Raw genomic sequence first — 13,632 nt, 5'->3', positions numbered from 1 at the left:
AAGAGCCAATCACACAGCAGAAATGTGCAACAATGGGAATCTAAAAGTGTGTTGATATTAGAGATGTATCAAATTTTTTAGCCACCAACAATTTATTTAATGTACCCTCTAATATGTGTGGCTTCAGTCATTAGCCCCTTTCACACATACAGACCTTTCCGGAAAATTACCGGAAATTTTCCAGAAAGGTTGTATGTGTGAACATGTCCTTTTTGAAAATACCGGTAAATTCGTTCTGGCTATTTTCCGGAAAGAGAAGTTGTAACATTACCGGTAATTAGCCGGAATGCTGTGCTGTGTGAATGCAGAAGGAAGATTGCCGGAAAGAGTGCGTGCACATCTAGAACGTACTGACGTGAGACGTCTGCTTTAGCCAATCAGAACAGTCAGACGCGTTTACGTCCGCGTGGTTTATGAGAATAAAAGCCTTTGAATATTATCCCAGACGCATTTAGCTGCTAGAAGTTAGTCAGATAACATTTATATGTTCTTCTTAATGCCAACTGTGTAAATAATCATCGATAAGATGCTTATGGTAAGCCGCTGTTTGTTTACCTTCAAGTTTTGCTTGTGCCTGTGAGCGCATGCACACGCACATATTATGAACATCTCGACATGCGAAAGTGATCCTCCATATGTTTTCATCGAAGTTGATCACAATACTGATCATCCACAGAGTTTGTAATGTACTCAAATGTTTACAAATACAAGCGCAGCCGTTTAAGGCTCATTTGTGGTGAATGATGTCAGAATTTACCGGTATTTGGGAATGGATGTGTGAACGGTCTTTTCTGGGAAAATTCCATAACGTCCTCGCCTGTGTGAACAGGGCTTTTTTTAAAAATACAGGTAAAGTCGGATATTTACCGTATCACTGTGTGAAAGGGGCTATTGTTAAGGTACTCTTTTAAATCTGTAAACATTAACAAAAAAATGTAAATGTATATTGCTATTGTTCAATATGGAAAATAATTATCAAGACTGCATTTTTGCCATATCGCCCAGCCCTAAATTCAGGCACTACAATAAAAAATAAATGATTATTTGTGGGTGTTTCTTTGTGCATGTTTCAATCTCACCGCTCTTGCCGGATCCCCAAAGTCGATTTTTAATCGTCCCATGGCCCTGATGATGGCAATGATGGACTGGATAGTGTTGCTGTAAACCACCACTTTATACTGCTTGCACTCGTCTTCTGAGTAACCATCTTCATGAATGATCCTGAAGTCAAACAAATCAGATGAGATAACCACATCTACTGCACATCAAGCAAAACAATTAAATCAACCAAATCCAATAAAAACTGCCAGCAATGTTCCCTCGAAGCTGTGCGCATGAATAGCCTCACAAATCTGGTGTTAGTTTCCATGGATCAAAACAAAACCAGCATACAAAAAGAAATCAAGATGAGGGTAATGAACAATTTCGATTTTTAATCAATTCTATATCTACACATTTTATTCAAATATGTTGAAAACACTTTACAATGAGGTTTCATAAGATACTGTGTTAGTTAACAGAGCTAATAATAAACTGTCACATTACTGGAATTTCCAACTCTGATATAATACCTTGAAAAAAATGATATTTGATACCAGTTTCGATACTGTGCTGAACAAATTTTCAACAATAAATGTAGGGCTAAACATAATATCGTTTCAGCATCAATATCGCAATGTGCACAAAATCTGCAATGTTGAGTTGAAATTGTGTAGTTTGGGATTATATATATATATATATATATATATATATATATATATATATATATATATATATATATATATATATATATATGCATACATACACATACACATACACACACACACACACACACACACACACACACACACACACACACACACACACACACACACACACACACACATACATACATACATACATACGTACATATATAAAAGTCTTTGCAGTGTTATTTTAAGTTTGGCTTTTTTTCTGTACCTAAATAATATAAAACAGTAAAGCACTTTTTATTTCCCTCTTATATTTGCATATTATATTTCATGCATGATTTGTTCCCTTACAAAATTATGCCAATCAATCAATACATTGTTTTCAAATAGGGCTATTCAATCCATCTAGTGAAATTGTATTTATATCGCAATATCGCAGAAAACAAAATATAGCACTGTCATACTTTTTGCAGCCCTAATTAAATGTATATCAGGTACGTCAGCAGTCCTTAAGTTCAAAAGGCAATAAATGAAAATAAATAAGTGCAATCTCATCTTATTTTTTTGATTAAAGCAGATAAAAGCAAACATGTTCAAATCTCAATATTATTATTCACAATTATTATTATTATTCATTATTCTTGAACTACAGTAATGTCAACAAATGAAACCTTATTGCGAAGCGTTACCAAAGTACTTATTATATAAAATTATTTTATATATTGATTCATTTCAGTTTCGTCATTTAATGCATTTGTGTAATGTGGCTGTGTGTGTGTGTGTGTGTGTGTGTGTATTTGGTAAAGCAATTTAATTGAAAACAATAACATAATATACAACAATACTAATACATCAGGATTATAAACAAACCTAATTGCACTGACTTTAGTAAAAAAAAGTGTTCATTATTTATTTACAATATTTATTATAGTAACATAAACATTAACAATAATTATGTTTATGCTGTAATAATTAATGGAATATACATATGCATAAATTAAAGACTAATATAATCATAAATATCACTTCCCTTGTATCTTCCTTTAGTCTCTATATATACGATTTATATACGACATGCATGTTAGAAATGAACAATATATGAAAAATCTGACATTGCAAACTTTAGTTTTTCTGCAATATATATTGAAGTCAGAATTATTAGACCGCAGTTTCTGTTTAATGAAGAGAAGATTTTTTTCAACACATTTCTAATCATAATAGTTTTAATAACTCATTTCTGATAACTGATTTATTTATCATTGCCATGATGACATTAAATAATATTTTACTAGATATTTTTCAAGACACTTTTATACAGCTTAAAGGGACATTTAAAGACCTAACTAGGTTAATTAGGTTAACTAGGCAGGTTAGAGTAATTAGGCAAGTTATTGTATAACAGTGGTTTGTTCTGTAGATTATTGAGAAAAAAATATAGCTCAAAGGGGCCAATAATTTTGCCCCTAACATGCCGTTTAAAAAATTAAAAACTGCTTTTATTCTAGCCGAAATAAAACCAATAAGATTTTTCCCAGAAGAAAAAAATATTATTAGACATACTGTGAAAATTTCCTTAATATTTTAAAAAGAAGAAAAAAAGGAGTCTAATAATTCTGACTTCAACTGTACATATATTCTCATTTTTTTAATACATCTATACTTATGCGGTGGCACAGAATTAGACCAGCATCGCACGCGGCAGGACATCACATATTGGTTAAAATTCGGCAAAGTAAATAATAATAAGTAAATAATATTTTATTTTATATATTAAATTTTTATTTTATAATACTATACAACTTAACTTGACCTTTAAAGGCTTAACTAGGTTTATTAGGTTATCTAGGCAGGTCAAGGTAATTAAGCAAGTTATTGTATAACGATGGTTTATTTTGTAGACAATCTGAAAAAAATTAGCTTAAAGTGGCTAATAATTTTGTCCTTAAAATGTTGTAAAAGAAAAAAATATTATTAGACATATTGTGAAAATTTTTGCCGTTAAACATATTTGGGAAATACTTAAATAAGAAAAAAAAATCAAAGGGGGGCTAATAATTCTGACTTTAACACTATATATATATATATATATATATATATATATATGTGTGTGTGTGTGTGTGTGTGGGGGGGGGGGTGTTTATTTATAAAATATATTTACATATAATATTTAATCCAAAGCAAAATGACATACAATTAATAATTATAAAATCAAATAAACAATCACAACTCCATAACAATGATATATCATGGAGAATAAATGGTCTACTGTGCATCACTGCTTTGAACATTCTGGAAGGTTCAGCACACAAAAACTAGAGGGAACATTGACTGCCAGCCTCATTCTTGCATATATCATCATATGACATAAAACCGAAAAAAACAAAACACTCACTTCATCTGCTTAACGATAGTACTCTTCCCTGATTCCCCAGCACCTAAAAGAGAACAGCCAACAGAAAGTGTTGTTGATGAGGTTGATATGGATAAATGCAGCTTATTGTCCTGACCCTGAACATCACACGCTCAGGAGAAGGTCTGCATTAGATGAATAGAAGCTTTCAACCTCTGCCTCCCACATCACAAGCCCAGCATGAGCCGCAGAACGAGCTCTCTATTTCGGGTTGCGCTTGCCATACGGTAAGATTAAATGCCCTAAAGATGAAAGCTTTTTCTGATGTTCGTTCCCCCAGCCCAAGTGTTTGTGAGGACAGCAGAAGCCACCATAGGTGAGCTTTTTATAAACCCAGTCAAATGACTCACTTGGGCGGCTTGTTAACTAACACACACAAAAAAAAACTAAAAAAAAATTGGATAAATATCAGCAAACAGGCCAAAAGATGCGTGGTGTATTAGTAATGTTATCTGGTATTGTGATTCTCAGTTGAAGAGCGAAATGAAGAACGAGAATGAATAGGACATATTTTTAACATTTATTCGCTAATTAGCAGGCTTTATAGGACTTATTTTAGCACATATTGAAGTCTGCTACCTAAAAAGATACTTTTAGATTGTTCAAAACATGCCATTCTGATTAAGATTCAATCTTCAGCATCTGAATTCATTTCATGTTTATTTATATAGACCTTATTTTTCACCTATACGAGCATTTGCAGCCATTGAAATCTTTTTGGCTCAAGACGTCTGGTGGGTCTCATGTCTTTTTAGACATTAAAAATAGCTTGTTATGTTGCTTTATGTTGCAAACTGATATTTTCATATTATATTTTTATTCTTTTATGCAATCATGAAAATACTTGTTTGTAGAGCAAGTAGTTTGACCGTTTTCTGACGTTTATTTTTCCTAATCTCCCATAGACAACTGAATTGGAAGTTCTAAAACAATCTCAAAAAAATCACGCTTCCACATCGCAGAATAACGTCAATGGCACTTTTCACAATTATTATTATTCCAAAGCAGCTTTACTAAAGGTGCAGGTTATTACATTACAATCAAAAATCAGAAAGAGCTAAGATATTGTGTATAAGGTGGACAGTACACATTATATTAATAATCAACCTGCAGTTACAGAGTTATCAAAAAAGTGATGTGTATTTATATGATACATTTTCAATGAAGTTGTCTGGTCATTGCAATATTTAAGAACAATTAGTTTTTTTGTGTAATGCCTATCACACTTGCTTTTCATTTGTACGTGGTTGCATGTAGTAAGCATGCAAATAGAATTTCCAAAATAAATAAGTCTCTATATTTTACACACACATTATATCAGGGGTTCCCAAACTTTTTAGCCCACGACCCCTAAAATAACAATGCCAGTGACTCATGACCCTCAAACTCCTCGGAGGTGGTTATAAATACACAAACATTGGGCCTATTTAAACTCGAGCATATTGACAACACACGAAAAAAGTGCAACAGTCTAACAACCATATAATTTTTATAGTCATTTATTATTTTGTTTAATTTAATATTACCCTCAACTAAAGAGGCACAATGTTTTCAGCACAAGACTATTTTTGTTTTTTTCAACATTCAATATTCAGTTGTGGCCTGTATTTATTTTGATTGCTATAAAGGTGTCAGAAAATTTACCCTGGAGCTATAAAATCAATCTGCTGCAGCTGACGCTATTTGCGGTGTTGTTAATCTACATAAACAAACCAATCTTATGAAAAAAAAGATCATTGAATGGCCTTTTTAATTTGCATGTTGTTGTTTTTTACTAATAAAAAAATAGAATTTTTATCTTTTTTTATTGACTTTTAAAAATCACCAAACAACACCGCCTTTGTCCCGCGACCCTCCATGGGGGTCCCGAATCTCGATCCCCCACTTTGGGAACCACTGCATTACATAAGGGATATAACCTACAACAATAAGAAATTATTTATTTTTTTGTTTTGTTTTATTTTTTATGGTAATGCTTTATTTTAAGGTGTCCTTATAACACTTATTCCATGCATTTACTATAGTAATTACAATTAATTATTACTAATTATATGGAAACGACCTTAGACTTAACCCTTTACAGTAATCAAATGTAGTTAATATTACTGACTAGTTAAAGAAATAGGTTTTGTAACAACAAGGACATTTTAAAATGGTGCAACCAAATTTCATTTCATTTTTAATATAAATTATTTATTATAAAATTGCATATAATGTTATTTATTTATTTATAAAATAATCTAATATTTATTTAATTATGTCAATTTGCTTAGCAAAATTAGGAGTTTTCTGCATACAAAATACCTTTTCATTCATTAAAAAAATCCAATGCATCCATATTTGTTTAAACATAGTCAATTTGGTCAAGTGTTCAAAATTAAATGAATTTTATTAAATAATTATTAAAAAATACAAAATTAATGAATAAATAAGCATATATATTTGATATGTATATTTTATTTTACTTTTTGTCTACAGTTAAATGCAGCAAGTCCACTGTCGATATGTTCTGCTAGCGTCTGAGGTGTGGAATGCTGCCGTATTAGCCCAAATTTATGGCAGGGAGAGGGAATGACTGTTGGTCTTCGGCTGGAGAATTATGTGGAACATGTCTTGAACCACAGGCATGTTGCAAATGAGAGATCCACAGCCAAAATGTCCCCAAATCTGATAATACCTCGGCACAAGAAAAAGGTCAATGGAGATATCATAGGCTGATGAATGTTGAGTGAACATTTTTCTCAGTTAGAAGTACAACAGAAATGTATTTGAGTAAAAAAACTATTACAATGCAGCATATCGGAAGACTTAAAACACAGCCCTAAAGAGACACTTTATCTTTTACACTCTCTTGATTTTAAGGCTGCACAATATTGGAAACACCTGATATTGCAATATTTTATTTTTCTGCCATAAATATTAAAATAAATTAAAGCAATCTTGATTTTGCTTTACAGTTTAGATGTTTGAACTAGAAACCAGACAACAAAAACATTTTGCATAAATCACATTAGATTTAAAATATAAATATAATATATAATAATATATAAAGTCATTAAAAACAATTCTGTAGTTCCTGGTCAAATATAATTTAGACTCAACATTGCATATCTTGCAATGTGACTATTGCAGGGGTTCACATTGAGATATTGACGCTGAAACCATACATTGTGCAGCCCTAGTTGATATGATCCCAAATTCATGATATAATGCAAGAATTATCATGATCATTTATAAAGACTAAAATTGGTTTGAGTATACATTCAAAAGTAAGATGTAATGCTGCAGCCAACAAAATAATATTTTTTTTCTAAAGTCAGTTTTATTTCTGTTAAATAAGGAAGAAAAATGGTCTTTCCTCATTCTTTAAACATGTATTTTAACATTAAATATGTATTTTTTAACAAGACACAAACTCCACATCCCAGTTTGACACATCCATTATGTGTAGAGCATTAATTGATTTTCATTTATACATCCAAGATTTAGTTAGTGTATTTTTACTGAATTCTGCATTTCCATCCATATCTTTGTTTGTTTGTTTTTTTGCATTGTGGAAATCGTAAGACCCTGTTTATGTGTGCTGTATAAATGCCTTAATTTGACTGGTTAAAGAAAAACTTCACAAAAAAAAAAAAGATTTATGTCACTATTGCATAATAATAGAATATTTTCTCAAGAATATCCACTCAAAAGATAAAGAAAGTACCTGACTTGACGTTGCTGAATTTAAAGAAATGTAATGGATTTTGTAAGTTGTAGTTTTAGGTGTGTATAATATTTTTTATAGATATTGTTTATACATTTTTTATGTTACTTTCTTGTGATTTAGCAAAGTTTCACAACTAATATCTGCATCATACTGCAACGTATTGTTTATTTTAAAGAAGAAATGCGGACAAATGTACCTCTGGCTACATAATTCCCGCTCTCCAGAAATGTAAAAAGGGTACATATCCACAATGAGTCTGTGTTGTTTTTTTCTTAGACGCAACAAATAAATTGCATACATGACTACACTGTTAAAGAATCCGTTATTTTACTTTTTTTTTTCTGGCAGCTGGGGTGGCGATTCATTCCACTGTGGCGACCCCAGATTAATAAAGGGACTAAGCCGAAAATAAATTGAATACCATTTTTTTTTACAGTGTACAGTACAAACTGTACGTTGTGTATGCAATTCCTGTGTAGTTGTCATTGCACTTGACATCAGTACTGTCAAACCCAGCATGACATGTCTAAAGCAGAGCTTTTGAAACGGGGGACTAAGGACCCCCAGGAGGAAACAACAGCCGTCTGTGAAAATATTTCATTATTTATTTCTGCTTTTTAAAGATACAATGATTAAGAGATTCTATTAAAAGCTATATTGAAAACAATATAAAATAATTGAAATCACTTTTGTTTATAAAAATATGTCAGATCTTCATTCACAGTCGTCTTAGACTTATCTAAAGATTTAAACAACTCTTTTTATTTTCCACAGAAAGAATCGGTGTAAGAAAATAACAATGGACTTTTCATTTTTGTGGTGAACTCTCCACAAAACCTTTTGCTTTTCGATAGAAGAAAAGGCTCCTTGATGTTAAAATTAGTCTCTGTTTGATAAAACTATGATTATCCTACTGGAGGATATTGCTCAGCAGGGGGTTTGGCTTCTGGGGTCTGTTCACTGTTGAAAAAGACAAATAAAGAGCTAAAGGAAAAAGTTATAAATCATAAAGCATGTCTCTGCTCAGCTGGAGTTGATAATAGCTGTGATCTTAACCACACTGCACATGCCACTGTATCTAACTGTGTAATTACAGCAGGAGTAAGTCATTCACACACCCATTGAAAGCATTCGCAGATGTGTACTGTATGTGGAGGTTCTGTGGCTGTGCTGAATGTCCCGGTATGAGGACTGATACTACGATGACATCCAGATTATAAGAGGCTCTCACTTCATTGGCTGGAAACACAGGACTGCGGTCAATAGGAACCATGGACGTTTTTGTGTGGTGAATGATTGCACTGACTTTAAGGGTCATGAAACTCCTGACTACATTTTCTGACTCATGTGTTAAGTGAACATCAGATAAGACAGTTTTAGCATCTGTTGGCTTTAATTGTAAGGAAAAAATTATCTAATTTTTAATTATTTTTTTTTCTCTAACCCTCAACCATATATCCTATTGCAGCCCTTAATGTGGACACATTTGGGCACAAAGGCCTTAAGCGACTTTTAAATGTTCATGTCCCAGATGTCATATCCCATTTTTGATCAAATAAACTCTATCAAATTATGTATTTTTTAATTAATAGATTTAATGATTTTCATTTTAGTATTCTCCATTAATTTCTTATTGGACAAGTTAAGGAGTTGGACTTTAAGAGACCATGGTGTGTGGCATGTTCGCAAAACTTTCACAGTATGTCTGATAATTTTTTTCTTCTGGCGAAAGTCTCATTTGTTTTATTTTGATTAGAATCAAAGCAATTTTTAAATTTTTAAAGAACGTTTTAAGGTCTTTTGAGTTAAGACAACTTTACTATTTAAGTGAAGTAAACTTAAAATTTGAAGGCAGCATGAACACTAAGGGCCTACTCACACTATGCTATCCGAACCGTGCCCAGGCCCATTCCTGTATTGTTTGAGAAGTGTGAGTGCTCTGAATCGGGCTTAAGCATGGTTTACTTGGCCGGCCCTGGCCTGGTTGGAAGAAGTGTGCCTGAGTGCGGTTCACTTGGGCTTTGGCACGGTATGCTTGTGTGTGAGTGCAAAACGTGCATGAGTCCGAAACTGAAAGTGAGGCATGACTTTTAAGGGACTGTTTCATATGGATTAGTTAATCATTTTCACTGTTCAATGAACGCAAACTGTCATAGTTTAATAAGAACGCAAACCCCTCAATGCACGACAGCTGCACCCTCAGCAAACCTCCAAATTCCTGCACCACGAGGACTTTATGATTGTTTATTAGCTTCAAAAGTGGCAGATCTGTTTGGCAAAATATTTGACTGTGTCACTGCATATCAAACGACTTAAACGACTATAACTAAAGAAATCTCCACTGTGCTGAGCGAGAGCGATTCTTACTGACCAGCACATCATTTATGACATAAGCGTGCCCAAGCCCGAATGTAATGTAAGTGCGGGCCGTCGGGGGAGACAGGAGGGGGGACAAGTCAGGGCTCAACAATAAGGACTGCCCGATGGCCCGGGGCCAGCGTGTGAGATGCTCGGGACAGTAGACAGGATCGTTACTGGCCCGATCGGGCCACTGCTGCCTTGTTACTAAAGTTTAATTTGCCTGTGATTATTTGTCAATTGCGTGCAAATACAGTTTTAGAATTGAGAAACAGTACGTATTTTCCTTATACCACTTATACCAAACGTTCTGCTCACATAACCCCAATTTTGTACGACCTCCATTGGCTCCCAGTTGCTTATCGCATTAAATTCAAAATTCTCCTCCTTGCATTTAGATACCTAAATAGCCTAGCTCCCTTCTATCTCTGCAGCATGCTTGTCCCCTACACCCCAACTCGTTCATTATGTTCCGCTGACTCTGGCCTTCTCGCTGTCCCTCGGTACCGCCTCTCTTCAATGGGGGGCAGATCATTTAGTGTTATTGCACCTAAACTCTGGAACTCTCTACCACGCTCACTCCGCTCTGCTAATAATATCTCTGAATTCAAATCCTTATTTAAGACTCACTTATTTTCTGAATGCTTCGCCTCTGATCTGCCAAACTGACTACTTTATCTGATCCACCTCCACTCTGCTCATTTGTCTCCTAGGTCTTGTTTTTGTAATTCCAGTGTGTTATATTTGACTTCATGTATGTTTGTTTATCTTTTTGTCGCATTCCTTGTAAAGTGTCCTTGAGCTCTGATAAGGCGCTATATAAATAAAAATTATCATTATTATTATTACCTTCTCGGTTCTTCTTATCTGATTGGATGTTGTGAGCACGTTATTAGTACAACGAAGAGACAGCAACATGGCCGTAACATCAAATGATGATGCGAAAGGAAAACATTTGTTTCTAACGTCTTGGAAGCAGACATAAACATGGGTACACCACGACAAAAAAAAAAATCAAGTGATCTTTTGTACAGTTTGACCTTAGTTTGGCAGGTCTTTAGCCATCTTTTGTTTCAAAACACTTTGAATTTTGCTCATTACACATTTATCAAAAAATTTTAAAATATTTAAATTCTATTTACAAACATTTTGGCATTTTTTTTTTATTTGTGACTAAGAAATTAACTTTTTTTTGGTGTGACCAGTGAAAATATTGGCAGGGCAAGTAAAAATCGGAACCACTGGTCCGATTGGGCCAGAAGAAAAAATCCTTAGCGTTGAACCCTGCAAGTGTCCTTTGGCCCGGTTCAAGGCAACTGTACATAGTGTGAGTACACTCTAACGCCCCATTCACACAGGGCGCTATCTTCAATACTTCCCATTCACTTTGAATGGGTGACGTCAGGCGATGCCGAACTGCATCGTGGATCCATCTGCGCTGCTTCAGTGGTGTTGATCACTGCAAAAGTTGGGACTTTCTCAACTTTTCAAGCGCCGACAGAAGCGTCAGCCAATCAGATCGCTGTATGCAAATACACAAGCTCAGACAGTAGCCGATTGCTGACTAATTTCATTGGCTGATGCTGATACGATGATCGCGTCAGCCCAACTACAGACATGCCCTCTGTCGAGCCCCGTGTGAATGGGGCGTTACTTTATTACACTGTAGGCCTGGGGTACTTTTAGTGATCTTACGGTATTATTTTTTTAGCTCAAAAAAAAGTTGTAATGAACTATTTTTAAGGCAGTTACACCATAGGATAGTTATTTTACATGAAAGAAAAAAAGCAGTATTGTTTTAATTCTGTCACTTGTCATCACTAATTCTTGTTCTGTCTTGTAATGTTGTTGTTGTTGTTTCCAAAAATTACAACATACAACATTTTGTTAAACTCTAAATAAACTGTTAATAAATTGAAACAATTACCTAAATTCAATTTTAAAAACTAAATATAGGAAAAAAAGAAATTAGGAAAAAACACATTTATAATTTTCTTACAATACCTTTGTTTTCTTAGAACTTCTATTCTTCCACTGTTTTCAAAAGAAATTAAGTCAAGACGATGATCAAATGATGAAAGATTTTAGGTGGAGTGTCCCTTTAAACAGACCACTTGGACTGCAGTTCAGCCAGAAGTAATAGTATAGTCCTCATCGCTTAATGCCTCTGAATCTGCTGATGTCAGGAGAGCCGCAGAGAACACAAAGAAAAAAGCCACAAGTGAGTTCCCACAATATGATTAAGCCCAGAACTCATTGTGAAATGCTAATTACAACTCAGCCATAGTCAACCTTGCTAGACAGTTGCAATCCCTTCGCCAATAGAGACATAGCCATGCTGGCTAAACTCACCAGAACAAAATTAAAACAGTAGGAACATATAAAATTGGCCTGGTTATTCAGGATGATCACTATAGGCCACAGAGAAGTTGATCCAAATCCAGCTGTAATCTAAAAACTCGCCGTCTTTGGACACTTCATTCTGAGTGCTTTTTATTTATGAACTACAATCTGTGTTTAACGGAGCATGTAATATTCGGGCTCATTGAAATGCTCGCCCCACTTCCAGCATAATGTGGGTTTCTGCAGGCAGAGTAAAAAGCCAAAGCCCCTAACATGCCCCAATGCACAATTTAAATGCCAAGAGAGTTTCATAACTTGAGAGGGACACAAAAAAAGAGGATTTATTTTAAACTAAATGTTGACCCAATATCAGAAAAGCTGTCTTAGATATCAGAATCTGTTTGAGGCATTCAAATGAAAACTTGACATCAGCAATAGATAAAGTTTTGTGCAATCTACTGGAATGGTTTTCATTTGTATTGACAGAGAATCTCCATGTGAGAACATCACAGACACAGTGCAAACGAATACAATCCCACACACAGAAACCACAGATGTTTTTCCATATTGACTGATATCAAACCACAGCAGTTCACACTGAAAAACACCTGTCAAAAGGCACTTGTAAATTTATGAGAATATTTATATCAGTTCTTTTATAGTAAGACCTAAATGACCCAAATAATACAAACATTTACCTTTTAGCTTCTATTCTACCTTCTATTTTGATAAAAAACCAATTCTAAAAGAATATCAAATGAATGCATTGTTTTATTTATTGGTATGAAACTTTACAAATGTGATATAGCAGTATAACAATTTTAATATATAATACCATATGACAAAAACACTTTTTAGTACAATTATTTTGATTTACTTATATCAGTGTCAAAAATATAATAAAATATATAAGCATTCAGAGTCATGTTCATTTAACAATTTTTGTATAATCTGAAAAGGAAAATGCAATAATAATATAGTAAAATTGATATTCATATTCATAAATTTGTTATTTCTTTACATTCTTCACACGTTTTGTTAATATGATGTTCCTTATTAGATACTATATTGTCTTTGTGTAACATAAAATTATAAATGCTTCATTAAATACATTTATT

General features: G+C 33.7%; 1 protein-coding gene across 3 annotated transcripts in view; it reads right to left on the bottom strand.

The window, feature by feature from the left end:
* gnai3 (guanine nucleotide binding protein (G protein), alpha inhibiting activity polypeptide 3) overlaps positions 1–13,632 on the bottom strand; it is an 80,321-nt gene that overhangs the window by 17,440 nt on the left and 49,249 nt on the right. For 2 of the 3 annotated variants that reach the window (XM_087262590.1, NM_001111250.1), the window contains exons 2-3: positions 4,084–4,126; positions 1,080–1,221 (exon numbers count right to left, since the gene is read on the bottom strand). In XM_087262590.1, coding sequence (XP_087118716.1) covers positions 1,080–1,221; positions 4,084–4,088 — 147 coding nt within the window. In that variant the 5' untranslated portion in view covers positions 4,089–4,126. Of the gene's footprint in view, positions 1–1,079; positions 1,222–4,083; positions 4,127–12,175; positions 12,348–13,632 lie in introns of all 3 variants that reach the window. The other variant, XM_087262591.1, reaches the window with a different exon arrangement.

This window comes from Danio rerio, chromosome 8 (genome assembly GCF_052040795.2).
Source record: "Danio rerio strain M-AB ecotype USA chromosome 8, GRCz13ab, whole genome shotgun sequence".
In the NCBI taxonomy this organism is placed as follows: domain Eukaryota; kingdom Metazoa; phylum Chordata; class Actinopteri; order Cypriniformes; family Danionidae; genus Danio; species Danio rerio.
The sequence above is the reverse complement of the archived record's forward strand: the minus strand, read 5'-3'. Positions and strand labels throughout refer to the sequence as shown.